Source organism: Salvelinus sp. IW2-2015, linkage group LG2 (genome assembly GCF_002910315.2).
Source record: "Salvelinus sp. IW2-2015 linkage group LG2, ASM291031v2, whole genome shotgun sequence".
Classification (NCBI taxonomy): domain Eukaryota; kingdom Metazoa; phylum Chordata; class Actinopteri; order Salmoniformes; family Salmonidae; genus Salvelinus; species Salvelinus sp. IW2-2015.
This window is the reverse complement of record NC_036839.1, coordinates 19,935,200-19,948,503: the sequence shown is the minus strand read 5'-3', so window position 1 is coordinate 19,948,503 and position 13,304 is coordinate 19,935,200. Positions and strand designations below refer to the sequence as shown.

Here is a 13,304-nt window from a genome sequence, read left to right as displayed (position 1 = left end):
TTTAGTTTTAACCGATAACTAGCCCGTCTCTGTGATGCTTCACGCTGGGCTATGCATGGCAAAGAAAGGGGTCACTTTTCACCTCCCTCTTCCCTCCCCCTCATGGGGCCTCTTCTTTAGTAGGCCATGTTCAAGATGATTTATAAGGCCAGATATCTACTGAGTCTTAATATAACATTGCTGGTCCCATGTGGTGAGCTGCTCTCTCTACACCATCCTTCATGCCAGCCCTCTGGTCCGCTGTGCAGACGCACACTATTCCTCAGGGTGCCGAGCAGAGCGAAGAGCCGACTGTCTCCAGCAGCAGCTGCCTGCCTCTGTGCTTTGGGCTGACGCATCACCCTGCCTCCTGCCTGCCTTCGCTTTGCTTTTATCCTTATTAAATCACAACTGAAATGAGCGAAAGAAGAGCCTGGAAAGCAGAAAACCCAAAGTTGCACACTGCAACCGCAATTCGGTTACGGAGACACAGTAAAAAATGATGATTGCCTTTGATTTGTTTTGATTTGGTAGAAAATGAGGTCCGTAGCGATTCCCAGCCTTTACTCGTTTCTGATTGAGGATATTAGTGGTAGTTCTAATGCCCCTGTGTACAGTGTTCCACTTCAGTAATTTATCCCATTTTAAACTGATGAGCCAAATTCTGATTACATTGAGTGAAGCGCTGCCAGAGCTTTGCCTCTCTGCTGCTCAGCTTTAAAAAGTGTGTGTGTGTTTCTCTCTCTGCAGCTCCTCTGTTGGGTTCTTGCCGCCTCCTGGATCAGAGCAGATGCAGTTCCCTCGGCCGTCCTCCCCCTGCAGCTCCCAGCAGCCCCTCCATCAGGCACAGCAGTGCTCAGGTACACAGCCCAGTCACAGCACAGAGCCAGCCTGAGCCACAGCATCCATTACAACCAGGTCTCAACTAGGAAGTAAATATCAATCACTGTCAATAAAATTAGCTTCCGTATAGGTCGTCTCTGGAACAAAACCAACAGATCACTAGCTTCCCTGTACGACTTTCTCTTCGCACCCTGTTTTAAACCTTTCTGCTACCTCTATTTTTTTGTGCTTTAATACTCTCTTCAATCCAATCCCCCCTGTGTGAAACACTGGAGTCTAATAGCCTAAAATAACCTTTCACCAAACCCTGGAATTAGAACCCCACTTAATAGAGGCAGGTGTCATCAGGAGAAATTACTTCAGACTGAATTCTCTGGCTATTCAAAATGGAATTGAATCGATTCTAAAAGGGTGAGGGGGCACAGACAGGCAGGCAGCATTCTCATCTCCCAGGGCCAAAGCTATAATTATACGGCGTGGCAACAACAAAAGAAAGGTAGTCATGTAGACGCCTTAACACCCTGCCAGCCTTCCCTCCCACCCCCCCTCGATTGTTAGCTGTGAAGCGTTAAGGTGCTAATTGAAATGACACTCCAAGTCTTAACGATCTAATTATTGAACAGATATAGGCTGGTAATTAAAAAGTAATTCCTCTGCTGCTTTGTTCCCAGTTATGGCCATCTTAAGAAAGTAAGGGCTTTCATGGGTGTTCTAATTTCAGTTAATGTGAATTTCCTCTCTGTGGCGAAGCCCCTGTGAATCAGTATAGCCATCGTCAGTCACCCCATCTCTCTCTCCTTTCCATCTCTCCCTCTCTTTTTGTCTTTTCTCCTTGAATATCTAATTAAAATGGAAAGGGAAATGTTCTTTCAAATCCTGAAATTAGATTTTGCTCCGTTCAGAAGTGAGGTGGTAAATGTTTTAATTACATGCAGGGATTACCAAGTGAAAAATAATTCCCATTCATTTTTTTTGTAGCAAATACTATCAAATTAAAATATGTATTTTGTTGCGTTCTGTTTCTTTTTTTTGTGATTAATTTTTTTTTAAATTTAGTAATAATAATTGTCAGCAAACATGAATACATACATACAAAATGAAGTTACACCTCCCTCTCCCCATCCCAATCCCATCCGAGGACCTAAGGTATCAAATTAAATAAACATACATGGATCAAAATAAATGATAGGAAAAGAGAAACTCAAAGCAACACATCACAAAGTGTTTCAGCGGCAAGAAGCCATTGGTTCAAAGTGACTTCTTTAGCTCCATGAATGCGAGAGGTAGACAGCTCCATATAAATTACATCCAAAAAAGTGAGGATTCCATTGACAGTGTGTGGAGGCTTCCATCATATGGCAATAATTGTCTTTGCAGCCGTTAGAACAGCAAGAAGAATGTGCCACTGACAAAGAAATTAATAATTTAAAAGTAAAACGAAAGGAGATGCAGGAATATTTTCAGACATCAGAGTGGGCAAGATCAAAGCTACTTCATCCAAGAATATATACTAAACCAAAATAAAACGGAACATGTAAAGTGTTGGTCCCATGTTCAATGAGCTGAAATAAAAGATCCCAGAAATGTCTCTAAAATTTTGTGCACAAATCTGTTTATATCCCTGTTAGTGAGCATTTCTCCTTTGCCAAGATAATCCATCCACCTGACAGGTGTGTCATATCAAGAAGCTGATTAAACAGCATGCTCGCTACACAGGTGCACCTTGTGTTGTGGACATTAAGGCAACTCTAAAATGTGCAGTTTTGTAACACAATACCACAGATGTGTCCATTTTTGAGGGAGTGTACAATTGGCATGCTGACTGCAGGCAGGAATGTCCACCAAAGCTGTTGCCAGAGAATGTAATGTTCATTTCGCTTCCATAAGCCGCCTCGCAACGTCGTTTTAGAGAATCTGGCACAACTGCAGACCACGTAAACAGGCCAGCCCAAGACCTCCACATCCGGCTCCTTCACCTGCGGGATCATCTGAGGAGGGAAAGTTCTGCTGAGGATATCTTTTGTTTGTAATAAAGCCATTTGTGGGGAAAACTCATTCTGATTGACTGGGCCTGGTGGTTGATGCCCGCACAGTTATGTGAAATTCATATATTAGGGCCTAATTTATTTCAATTGACTGATTTCCTTCTATGAACGAACTCAGTAAAATCTTAAATTGTTACATGTTGCGTTTATTATTTTGTTCAGTATAGATACGAGTGCATTCCTAAACTATGTGTATAAAGGTAACAGTGTACAGGATGCATCATTCAAAATGTTCATATGAAACAGCTTACAAGGAGTTAGATAAGTCCTTTAAAGTTAGAGAATGCCATTATAATTTTGTTCAAATGTGGAATTGTGTTTTGGTCCTTAAGCTGCTCTATGGTCAACTTTGTTTCTCTGTGGCCTCTTCATTTGCAATTAAATCCCAATAAACTGCATCATATTGCACCAAGACGGGCCTAAAGATTTAATATTTTGCCTGGTTTTCTATTACAAGTACAGCTTTTTTGGCACACTTTGAAGACTTTTTTCCTTCATGCATGAGTTAGCCATATACAGTGGTTTACACCCTGTCAGGATAAGAGCATTATATAGACACTGTTTACTTTTAAACCCCCGCCAAAAATAATTAGACAGGCTAAGTGCAGTCAGAACTCTTCTTTTAATAAGGCCAAGTGCAGGTCTAGTAAATTCACTAACCCTTCATTGTTGGGCAAACAACTTTAAATGGATGCTTGACGGCTGAAGGTTTTAGATATGATTATGTATTAGTGGTCGGCGCTGTCCTTGGAAAGTCGCGACCAGACAAGAATAATACGCATATCAACAAACACTTTGTTCAAACATGGAATTTAGTTACTAATAACATGTTAACCTCCACTCATTTAATGTCACACAAATAGATTACAAAGGATTCTAATGGTGAGACAGCAAACGTGGACATTTTATTTTTCTTCATAATGCACTAATGAAATACAAACAAGGAAATAATTTAAGTCACACTGACATACGCTGATCCTATTGAACTTGATAAATATCTTTAAGGTAAACCTGCTACACACACAGGATGAACATACTGGAATTCTCATGTTAACAGGCGGACAAGATGTTTATACACATTAAATCTTTAATTGCCCCTGAGGGGATAAATAAACGTTTATTGAATTTAATATGAGATTTTAATGTCTGTTCTTGGTGTCTTTGTGCCCCCCTAGGCGTTCCCCCTCCCCCAGGCGGTGGGATGGTGATGATGCAGCTGACGTTGCCCCCCGGCCAGCAACCACGGCCTCACTCGCCCCCGCAGTGGAAACACAGCAAGTACTACAGTCTGGACCACACGAGAGGACAGAAATCCACAGAGCTCTCCACCCTAGACACCTCACAGGTGAGTGCAGGGACCCAGCGAGAACCTGCAGATAAAAAAAAATATATATATAAACAAAAACAATTTAATTAAAAAATATATATTTATCAGTATCACATGCTGAGTGTAAATGTAGTAATGAGGTTTGGTTTGATGACGTGGACAGTCGTGACCATGGTCTGTAATTTTCTAAGAAGGGAGTATCCCTGAGACTAAATGTAATGGTGTCTGTGAGGTCTGTGTTCACCCACTAACCCGCCCCTGTCCTCTCCAACTGTGTACAGAGCATTCCCCAGCTGGGCAGTCCCTCAACTTCCCCCGCCCAGTCGCCAACTCCCTCCCACCCACACCACCTAACCAATGTGAAGAGCATCCGTCCAGGCCTCGCCTCCGTACCCATGATGCCCCAGTTCTCCAGACCCTTTATGCCAGGGCAAGGTGAGGGAGACACCCAGTGTTTTTCTACCCAGTCCTGGGGGACCTTCAACCAGATATTTCTACATATTTAATCTATTCCAATTATATAGGAATATGATATCCCAAGGGCTTGCTGTCATTAGTTGACTAGAAGAATCAGGTGTGCTAATACTAAATTCAACAAATGTGTGGAATGCTCAGGGTCCCTGAGGACAGCTCAGTTGCTCCATCTTTATGGAAAATTGTAACCCTAATGAAATTGAGCCAAACTAAGCGTGTTGTCATCTCTGTGTTTCCCAGGAGATGCGCGGTACCCGTTACTAGGGCAGACCCTCCAGTACAACCCCCAGATCCGTCCTCCTCTACACGCTCCACCCATGGTCCCCAACCATCAGGTGAGTCTACACAAGACAGATCATCCACTTAAGTTGAAGCTACCTATTGTTTATAGGAGGAATTATGTGGGGATATACCCTTCTGAAATGCTTGGCAAAGCCTGGAAACATAACATCTCTTTAGTACTGTGCAAATAAAACAAAAGATGAAGTCAAACATTGGTCTCTGATTCTTTTGTTCCTCATTTGTCTTCCAATTGAATCAATATCATTCCGATACCTTAAGCTGGAGTCCAAAGAAAGTATAGTTGCGAGAGATGGTAATCTGAACATGCTCTTGTCCTTCTTTCTGCACCCAGGTACCCATGGGGATGCGGCACAGCGGTGGAGGGGGCAGAGGGAGGAAGCAGACAAGGAAAGCTCTGTCTACAGATCTCAGTGTAGGTGATCCAGGTAATGGTAGGGAACACCCTCTGTCTGTTAGAGGACAGAGATGTGGACCTCCAAGCCTAAAAAAAACCCCCTCATATCTCACTCTTAGATCTATCTTACATTTTTCTTTGATTTGAATTCCCACAGATTTGTACATAGAACAAAACTGATTGCAAAGGACGCTAGGGTTAGTCTGTACTACGTTAACTAATTAGGTCATGGGCCTAAGGTTGTCTCCAAGTTGGTTTTGACAGTTTCTCTCTTGCTCCCCCCTCTCGCTGCTCTGTCTCTCGCTGCTCTGTCTGTGACAGTGAGTGGGCATGTCCTGGAGGTGACTGGCCTGCCGGGAGAGATCAGCAGGACCGAGGCGGACTCTCTGCTGGGTGAGCTCTCCAGAGCCGGGGCTGTAGTCGGATGGCTCCCAGAGCACCACAGCCTCCGAGATTGGCAGTCGGGGGGCTAACGGTGACCCCCACCCAAGCCCTTGCTGACCCAGCCTTCGTCTACACCATCCTGGCCATGTTCCCCTCCGGATACACTGCGCAGGACGCCCTCCTCCACCACAATGGCCCCCAAGCCTCCTTCAGACTCACTATGAGCAGGGGCCACAGACACCCCCTGGAGAGGGCCAGCTCCCAGTCGAGGGCGCTAAGGACCCCTGGCTTGACCTTTCACCCCTCACCAGCACCGCCAGTCACTTCCTGTTGCCATCACTCCCCCCAGCCCCAATCATTAAGTTGGCTTGTTGTAAAGGGTTGTTTTTCCACTAGAGACTTGCTTCGGGGGAATGTGTTGTATTTTGTAATGTTCTTACTAACGATTTGATGAAAAAGAGCGAAACGTAACACTGATCCAACGTGTACCAACATTTAAAAACCATGATTATTGAAGTTCCAAATATTATAAACCCGTCTGCTCTCTGTTTTGAGAACCAGCCGGAACATATCAAAAGGGCAGTCTGTATTTTTGTTTTATTTTTTAATTTGTTTTATAGTTGTTAATCTTGAGTCAGACCCAAAGCTCATTATTATTCCCCCAGCCCAGTTGCAGTGTCTGTCCTGGATCCGTTTAACACAACCAAAGCCTCCCCACACCCCAGGGTAGCTGATTATCGGCCACCCTGCCACCAGCCCCATATTGTGGCCAGTACATCATGGAGTCGCCCTTAGCTACACAATGGGTCTCTTGTGCCTTTCTCTTGAGAGTCTACTGATTTATTCTCCAAGAAACACAAAATGACACCCCAGTCAGTCTATTGTTAAATGAAAAGACCTGCACCTTGTAAATAATTTATATAGGATTGGTAACTAAATATCTCAATCACTTGTCATTTCACAGTGAATGTTCTGTATGTGTTGGTCACAGGCGGGCACAGATGAGTGCAGCAAAGAAAGGCTTTTGTTTGACACGCCTAGTTTTTAACTTAATTTAAAAGTCGAGATAAAAATGACACTCCTCCACTGCAACTACATATTTTAGCAATCCTCTGCTTGGATGGCCTCTCTCCACCACTGTTCTCCCTCTTTCTCCTCTCCTCCTACAAGGCCAATGGTTTAAAATCTTTCATTAGGTCTTTTTAAATTATATACCTACTGGGTCACTGGGGAAAAGAGACAGTTTGCACATTTAAACTGAATACACAGTACCCGTCAAGTTTGGACACCTACTCATTCAAGGGTTTTTCTTTATTTTATTTGACTATTTTCTACATTGTAGAATAATATTGAAGACATCAAAACTATGAAATAATACATGGAATCATGTAGTAACCAAAAAAGTGTTAAACAAATCAAAATATATTTTAGTTTCTTCAAAATAGCCACCCTTTGCCTTGATGACAGCTTTGCATTCTCTCAACGAGCTTCACCTGGATTGCTTTTCCAACAGTTTGTTTCCACAGATGCTGAGCACTTGTTGGCTGCTTTTCCTTCACTCTGTGGTCCAACTCATCCCAAACCATCTCAATTGGGTTGAGGTCGGGTGATTGTGGAGTGCAGGTCATCTGATGCAGCACTCCATCACTCTCCTTGGTCAATTAGCCCTTACACAGCCTGGAGGTGTGTTGGGTCATTGTCCTGTTGAAAAACAAATGATGGTTCCATTAAGCACAAAACCAGATGGGATGGCGTATTGCTGCAGAATGCTGTGGTAGCCATGCTGGTTGTGTGCCTTGAATTCTAAATAAATCACCAACAGTGTCACCAGCTAAGCACCCCCACACCATCACACCACCTCCGTGCATCACGGTGGGAACCACACGTGGAGCTCATTCGTTCACCTACTTTGTGTTTCACAGACACGGCATTTGGAACCAAAAATCTCACATTTGGACTCCAGACCAAATGTCCATTGTTCGGGTTTCTTCGCCCAAGCAAGTCTTTTCTTATTGGTGTCCTTTAGTAGTGGTTTCTTTGCAGCAATTCAACCATGAAGGCCTGATTCATGCAGTCTCCTCTGAACAGTTGATGTTGAGATGTCTGTTACTTGAATTCTGACGCATTTATTTGTGCTGCAATTTCTGAGGCTGGTAACTCTAGTGAACGTATCTCCTGCAGCAGAGGTAACTGTGGGTCTTCCTTTCCTGTGGCGGTCCTCATGAGAGCCAGTTTCATCATAGCGCTTGATGATTTTTGCGACTGCACTTGAAGGAAATGTTTTGTATTGACTGACTTTCATGTCTTAAAGTAATGGAGTGTCATTTCTCTTTGCTTATTTGAGCTGTTCTTGACATAATATGGACTTGGTCTTTTACCAAATAGGGTTATCTTCTGTATACTACCCCTGACTTGTCACAACACAACTGATTGGCTCAGACGCATTAAGAGGGAAAGAAATTCCACAAATTAACTTAAGGCACACCTGTTAATTGAAATGCATTCCAGGTACCTAACTCATGAAGCTGATTGAGAGAATGCCAAGAGTGTGCAAAGCTGTCGAGGCAAAGTGTGGCTACTTTGAATAATCTCGCTTTTTTTGGTTACATGATTCCATGTGTTATTTCATAGTTTGTCTTCACTATTATTCTACTATGTAGAAAATAGCAAAAAATTAAGAAAAACCCTGGAATGAGTATGTGTCCAAACTTTTGACTGGTACCATAACTTTTGACTGGTACGAGATATATATATATATCCTTTTTATTTCTCTCCAAAGATAAAAATGTGTGGATTCTGAAAGACTGTTCAGTGCTGGTGCAAGTCATTTTTATTTCAGTTTGAAACCAATAAATGTTTACACCAAAATATGTGCTTTTTCAGATCACAAGAAGTCCTTTGAAATGGATGAGGGTCCTCTGGGTTTCTCTTTCTGTCCATCACCGAACCGCTTTGGATGGCCTCTTTCATGATGTTTAAACTTATGATAAAATTATTATTTTTCATCAACACTAAGTATAGTCCTACCTCAGATGTCAGTGTAAGCAGATAGTGGTTTATTTTGCTATTGGTGGGGATGTGGGTTTTATACTTGGCATTATCTAATTTGGTCTTTGGTTGGTGCTATTCATCTCAATCCAGGTTTTATAGGGTAATTTGTCTGCTACATTAACCTCCCACCAACCTCATCTCACCCAATGCCACACAGTTCCTTCCTCCACTGTCATATTTTTCCTTTCCAATAACAATAAAGCAATTTACCGCAAGAAAAATCTAACCACCTGCCCCATGTCTCATCTAGAGCCTGTGGGAGTTAGTGTTGCCAGAAACCGTTTTAAATGGATCGCTTAATATCTGCGATGTGAAGGAGCCTGTTAGGTGTCCGGTCATGGCATTAAGGATCTCCATACTGACAGTGAGATTATTAACAGATAATTAAGCCAACATCTGGAGGACCTAGCTCAGTGTTGCAGCCAAGGCTGGTGAAATGGAGCCATCGTTGAGGAAATTCTCTGAGCAATAAATTACCCTTTTTTTATGATATTCATTTGCAATGCCTTTTTTCCCTCTTTTTTTTCCCCTGCCCAAGGGTCGACGTCTAGCACAGGGATTGATATCAAGCATATTTATGCATTGTCAAGTTATTTCAAGCAGCAAATGTAATAATAAATGTTGCTCTATAATGTATACATGCACTGAAGACCATGGAGAATTGATGGTAAGTCAGTACAAAACCAATTGAACAAAGCTGCACTCACTATCACCTCCAGTATAGTCCTAGACATGCATAAATCATTGAATGAAAGCTGTGAGCAGGGGGATGTTTTCCATGAAAGGAAATGACATACAACCCCGTTCCCTGAGAATGGTCCTTTTCTCTGATGTGTAGTGAAGCACCCGGCGCATACTGTATGCACTAGCCTATAAAACAGCCCTTCCCACTGTTAGAAGGGTGACAACCTGCTGCCATTACCCTCTCCACTGTTGTATGACTTGGTCAGCTCAGACACAGTAGGAGTAAAGCTAAAATTAGGGCAGGTTGGAAAGGGCTCCATAGACAGTAGATAAGGTTACAGACAGCTTTAATAGCTGTGCCAATTCGGTTGTATTCCTACTATTAAAATGGGGTGGTGGAGGTTTTCACGCCTTTATTAAACTATAAACACAGAGGGCTTGTTTACTTGACAGATGAGTGGGTAAATATCTGGTGTTTGTTCAGGATTCACTTCTTTGGGTATCTGGGGACCACAACCACCCTAATGAAGAACAAGGTTAGATTGAATTCTCATCTGTCGTTTTGAAAATCATAAAGACACGGTGACTATCAAATAAGCTTTTCTTTATCAACCTGATGTAACATCCAGAACAAAATGCATGTCACTGAAATGCTCATCTTATTGATAGAGAAGGCAAACTAGTGGTGAAAATGTATAGTCTCCCCCCTGGGACACATTGGTCTCAGACTGCAATCGAAGCTAGTGAATTGTTGTCAATAGCTCCGCATTGACATGAGTGGGTGACGCTAGGTGGGGACGGGAGGTCCTGCATAAACATAAACTCACTTCCTTGACAACAGCGCTGCTCTGCTCCACGAATTGCAAGAAGTATGAATGCGTTGACTTCTGCAGAGACTGTATCACAGTAACCATGCAGAGCCTTCTAGAGTGTGGGGAAATGATCTATAGGAAAAGCACTGGGATGTTTGACATGCTAAGACAGACATTTTGTGACTATTTGCCTTGTGAAAACCCCATAAAGTAAGAATACAAATAGTGCACGTATTTTAACCCATACTATCTTAATATGACATTACAAAGTAATGTAGTGGAGGCTGATCTATTAGCACAGTAATGCAATGTTCTATTAATCATTGCATAATACATCTCTGTGTTGAGTTTGGTGAGCTACCACACCCGTTTGTTTTTTTAGGCAACAGTAAGGCAACAGTAAACATGTCGTACCCCACGAATGATGCGGAGGGCTCTATATACATGTAGCTCCGCATTGAGATAATTGTTTGACCGTAGGTGGAGGCGATACGTCCTGTATAAACAGAAAATCCCTTCCTTGACAATTTCCTTCACGATAGATAGGGGTATGCTGAAAATACATCCACGAGTCGCAATAAGTATGATTTACCTGACTTCTGCAAAGGACACATCTCCGTAAATGCTGTAGGGCCAATACAGAAGCCAGATTGACCATAAAATACGATTTATGCTTGATCCGACAGTGAAAAAAATATAATAATCAAAAAATGGTCACCGAAAAAAAATATGTTTGGTGCGGGACAAAACGAGTAATTTGCTGAACATCTAATGGGCGTAGTTTATGTCCTTATGGGAAACATGTAGCTCATGAGGGGCTGCATATTCAACAATGGTGTAAAGTACTTAAGTAGTATCTGTACTTTACGGTTGATATTTTTGACAACTTTTACTTCACAACATTCCTAAAGAAAATAATGTACTTTTTACTCCATACATTTTCACTGACACCCAAAAGTACTGTTACATGTAGTGTGCCCCTGGCTATATGTTATATATATATATATCAATATAATGGCGCTGTCTGGTTTGCTTAATATAAGCACTTTGAAATAATTTATACTTTTACTTTTGATACTTAAGTATATTTTTGCAATTACATTTACTTTTGATACTTATTAAGTATATTTAAATCCAAATACTTTTATACTTTTATTCAAGTAGTATTTTACTGGAGGACTTTCTCTTACTTGAGTCACAGTATTTCTAGGTATCTTTACTTTTACTCAAGTATGACAATTGGGTACTTTTCCCACCACTGATATACAGTGCCCTTCGTACTGGGACAGTGAAGCATTTGTTCTTCTTTTGGCTCTATACTCCAAGTTTGGATTTTTGATCCAAAATGACAGTACATTATTTACCATTCATTTCTATTGGACACAAAATAATCTGAAACACAACCAAAACAAACAGCAAATGCATCCAACACATTTGTTGAGTCACAAGCTACCGGAACAAATACCTATCTTTTGAATACTTAAATACACATAAGTGAATTTGTCCCAATACTTTTGCTCCCCTAAAACGTGGGGGACTATGTACAAAAAGTGCTGTAATTTCTAAACAGTTCGCCCGATATGGATGGAAATACCCTCAAATTATAGCTGACAGTCTGCACTTTAACCTCATATTTGATTGTCCATTTGATTCAAATCCAAATGGACAATGCCATTGAGGGCTTCCACCATTTTAAAGTAGTCCACTGGATGGGGATTTCTACAAGTTGGGAGCAATCAGCCAATGAAGAAAAAAATGTACTACTTTAAAATGGAGATAGCCTTAATGGCACTGCCCATGTGTTACAGACGCTATAATGGCACAGATACAAAAATGAGTCCTCTATCTCTATTGCATGTTCACACAAGTATCTGCCCTCTCATGGGCTAGAATGGTCCCACCTGATCTCGCTTCCCTTCCATCTTTGAGGACATGTATAGACCCCCTCAGTGGAGGTGTCATAATACCCATAAAACCTAGCGGTCAAACAGGGAAATGGTTCCAATAATTTTTCCACCATTCATTAGTTTTTTTTTTAGAAACACTTAAAATAAGGGCTGTGCTTCGTGTAGGCTTACCCTGGTGTGACGTTTTGATAACCATGTACATTAATGTCGGACAAGGTGACATCAATATATTCAGCTATATTTACTCTCAGATTCGAAAATATTAATTAGCATCAAAACAAACATCATGCAAATCCCTGCAGGCTCCTGCGCATCATCTCTAATTGACACCTTTGCTAACAGGTATTTTGTCCATTTTTAACTTACACAAGACAGTTCACATAATTGCCAATTTAAAGAGATGTAGCCAATTTATTCATTACTACATTTATCTAACATTAGTTAATTTCAGAGATTCTTACCTTTGCCTCGATTCGGCAGTCTTGTCCAGATTATCATGTAATTTCTAGTTCTTTAGCATAGCCACATTATCAGCTAATTAGCGTTTAATTTTTGTGGCATAAATAAAGGCGAATATATTGATAAAAGTCCTAGAGAGATGTACACAGTTATCAAAACGTCACGCCAGGGTAAGCCTACACGAAACACAGCCCTTATTTTAAGTGTATTTAAGAGATCCTATGGGAAGAATGAATGGTGGAATACGATTGGAACCATTTCCCTGTTTGACCTCTAGGTTTTAAGGGTATTATGACTCATACTGTAGTACTTTATTTCCATTGTTATAGTGGTCATGTGACTATCTTGTCACTATAATATATAGTCTTTAATTTTGTAAATGCCGGATCTCTATGGCAAGACGCATAATTCACCAAAATTTCGTCAAAATCGTACCTGTGGTGACTGAGATCTCGTGTCACTAACTATGTACAAATGGACTGAGCGAGATCCAGTCCCCCCTCAGAGTTCATCGTGAGGGAGTTATCTGCACCAATTACTTCATCAGTACCACAGCGCCATCTACTGTTAATTTGGTGACATAATGAACGGACTTCAAGTCCCATAAGCATGATACGTATCTATGGACTACAACTTCCATCA

General features: G+C 41.5%; 1 protein-coding gene across 1 annotated transcript in view; it reads left to right on the top strand.

The window, feature by feature from the left end:
- The window catches only part of LOC111976510 (R3H domain-containing protein 1), a 30,618-nt gene extending 20,700 nt beyond the window's left edge, over positions 1-9,918 (top strand). Inside the window, 7 exon segments of the mRNA XM_024005409.3 lie at positions 730-839; positions 4,043-4,212; positions 4,476-4,629; positions 4,909-5,003; positions 5,303-5,396; positions 5,687-5,830; positions 5,833-9,918. Coding sequence (XP_023861177.2) covers positions 730-839; positions 4,043-4,212; positions 4,476-4,629; positions 4,909-5,003; positions 5,303-5,396; positions 5,687-5,830; positions 5,833-6,200 — 1,135 coding nt within the window. The 3' untranslated portion in view covers positions 6,201-9,918.
- The last annotated feature ends 3,386 nt before the right edge of the window (positions 9,919-13,304 follow it).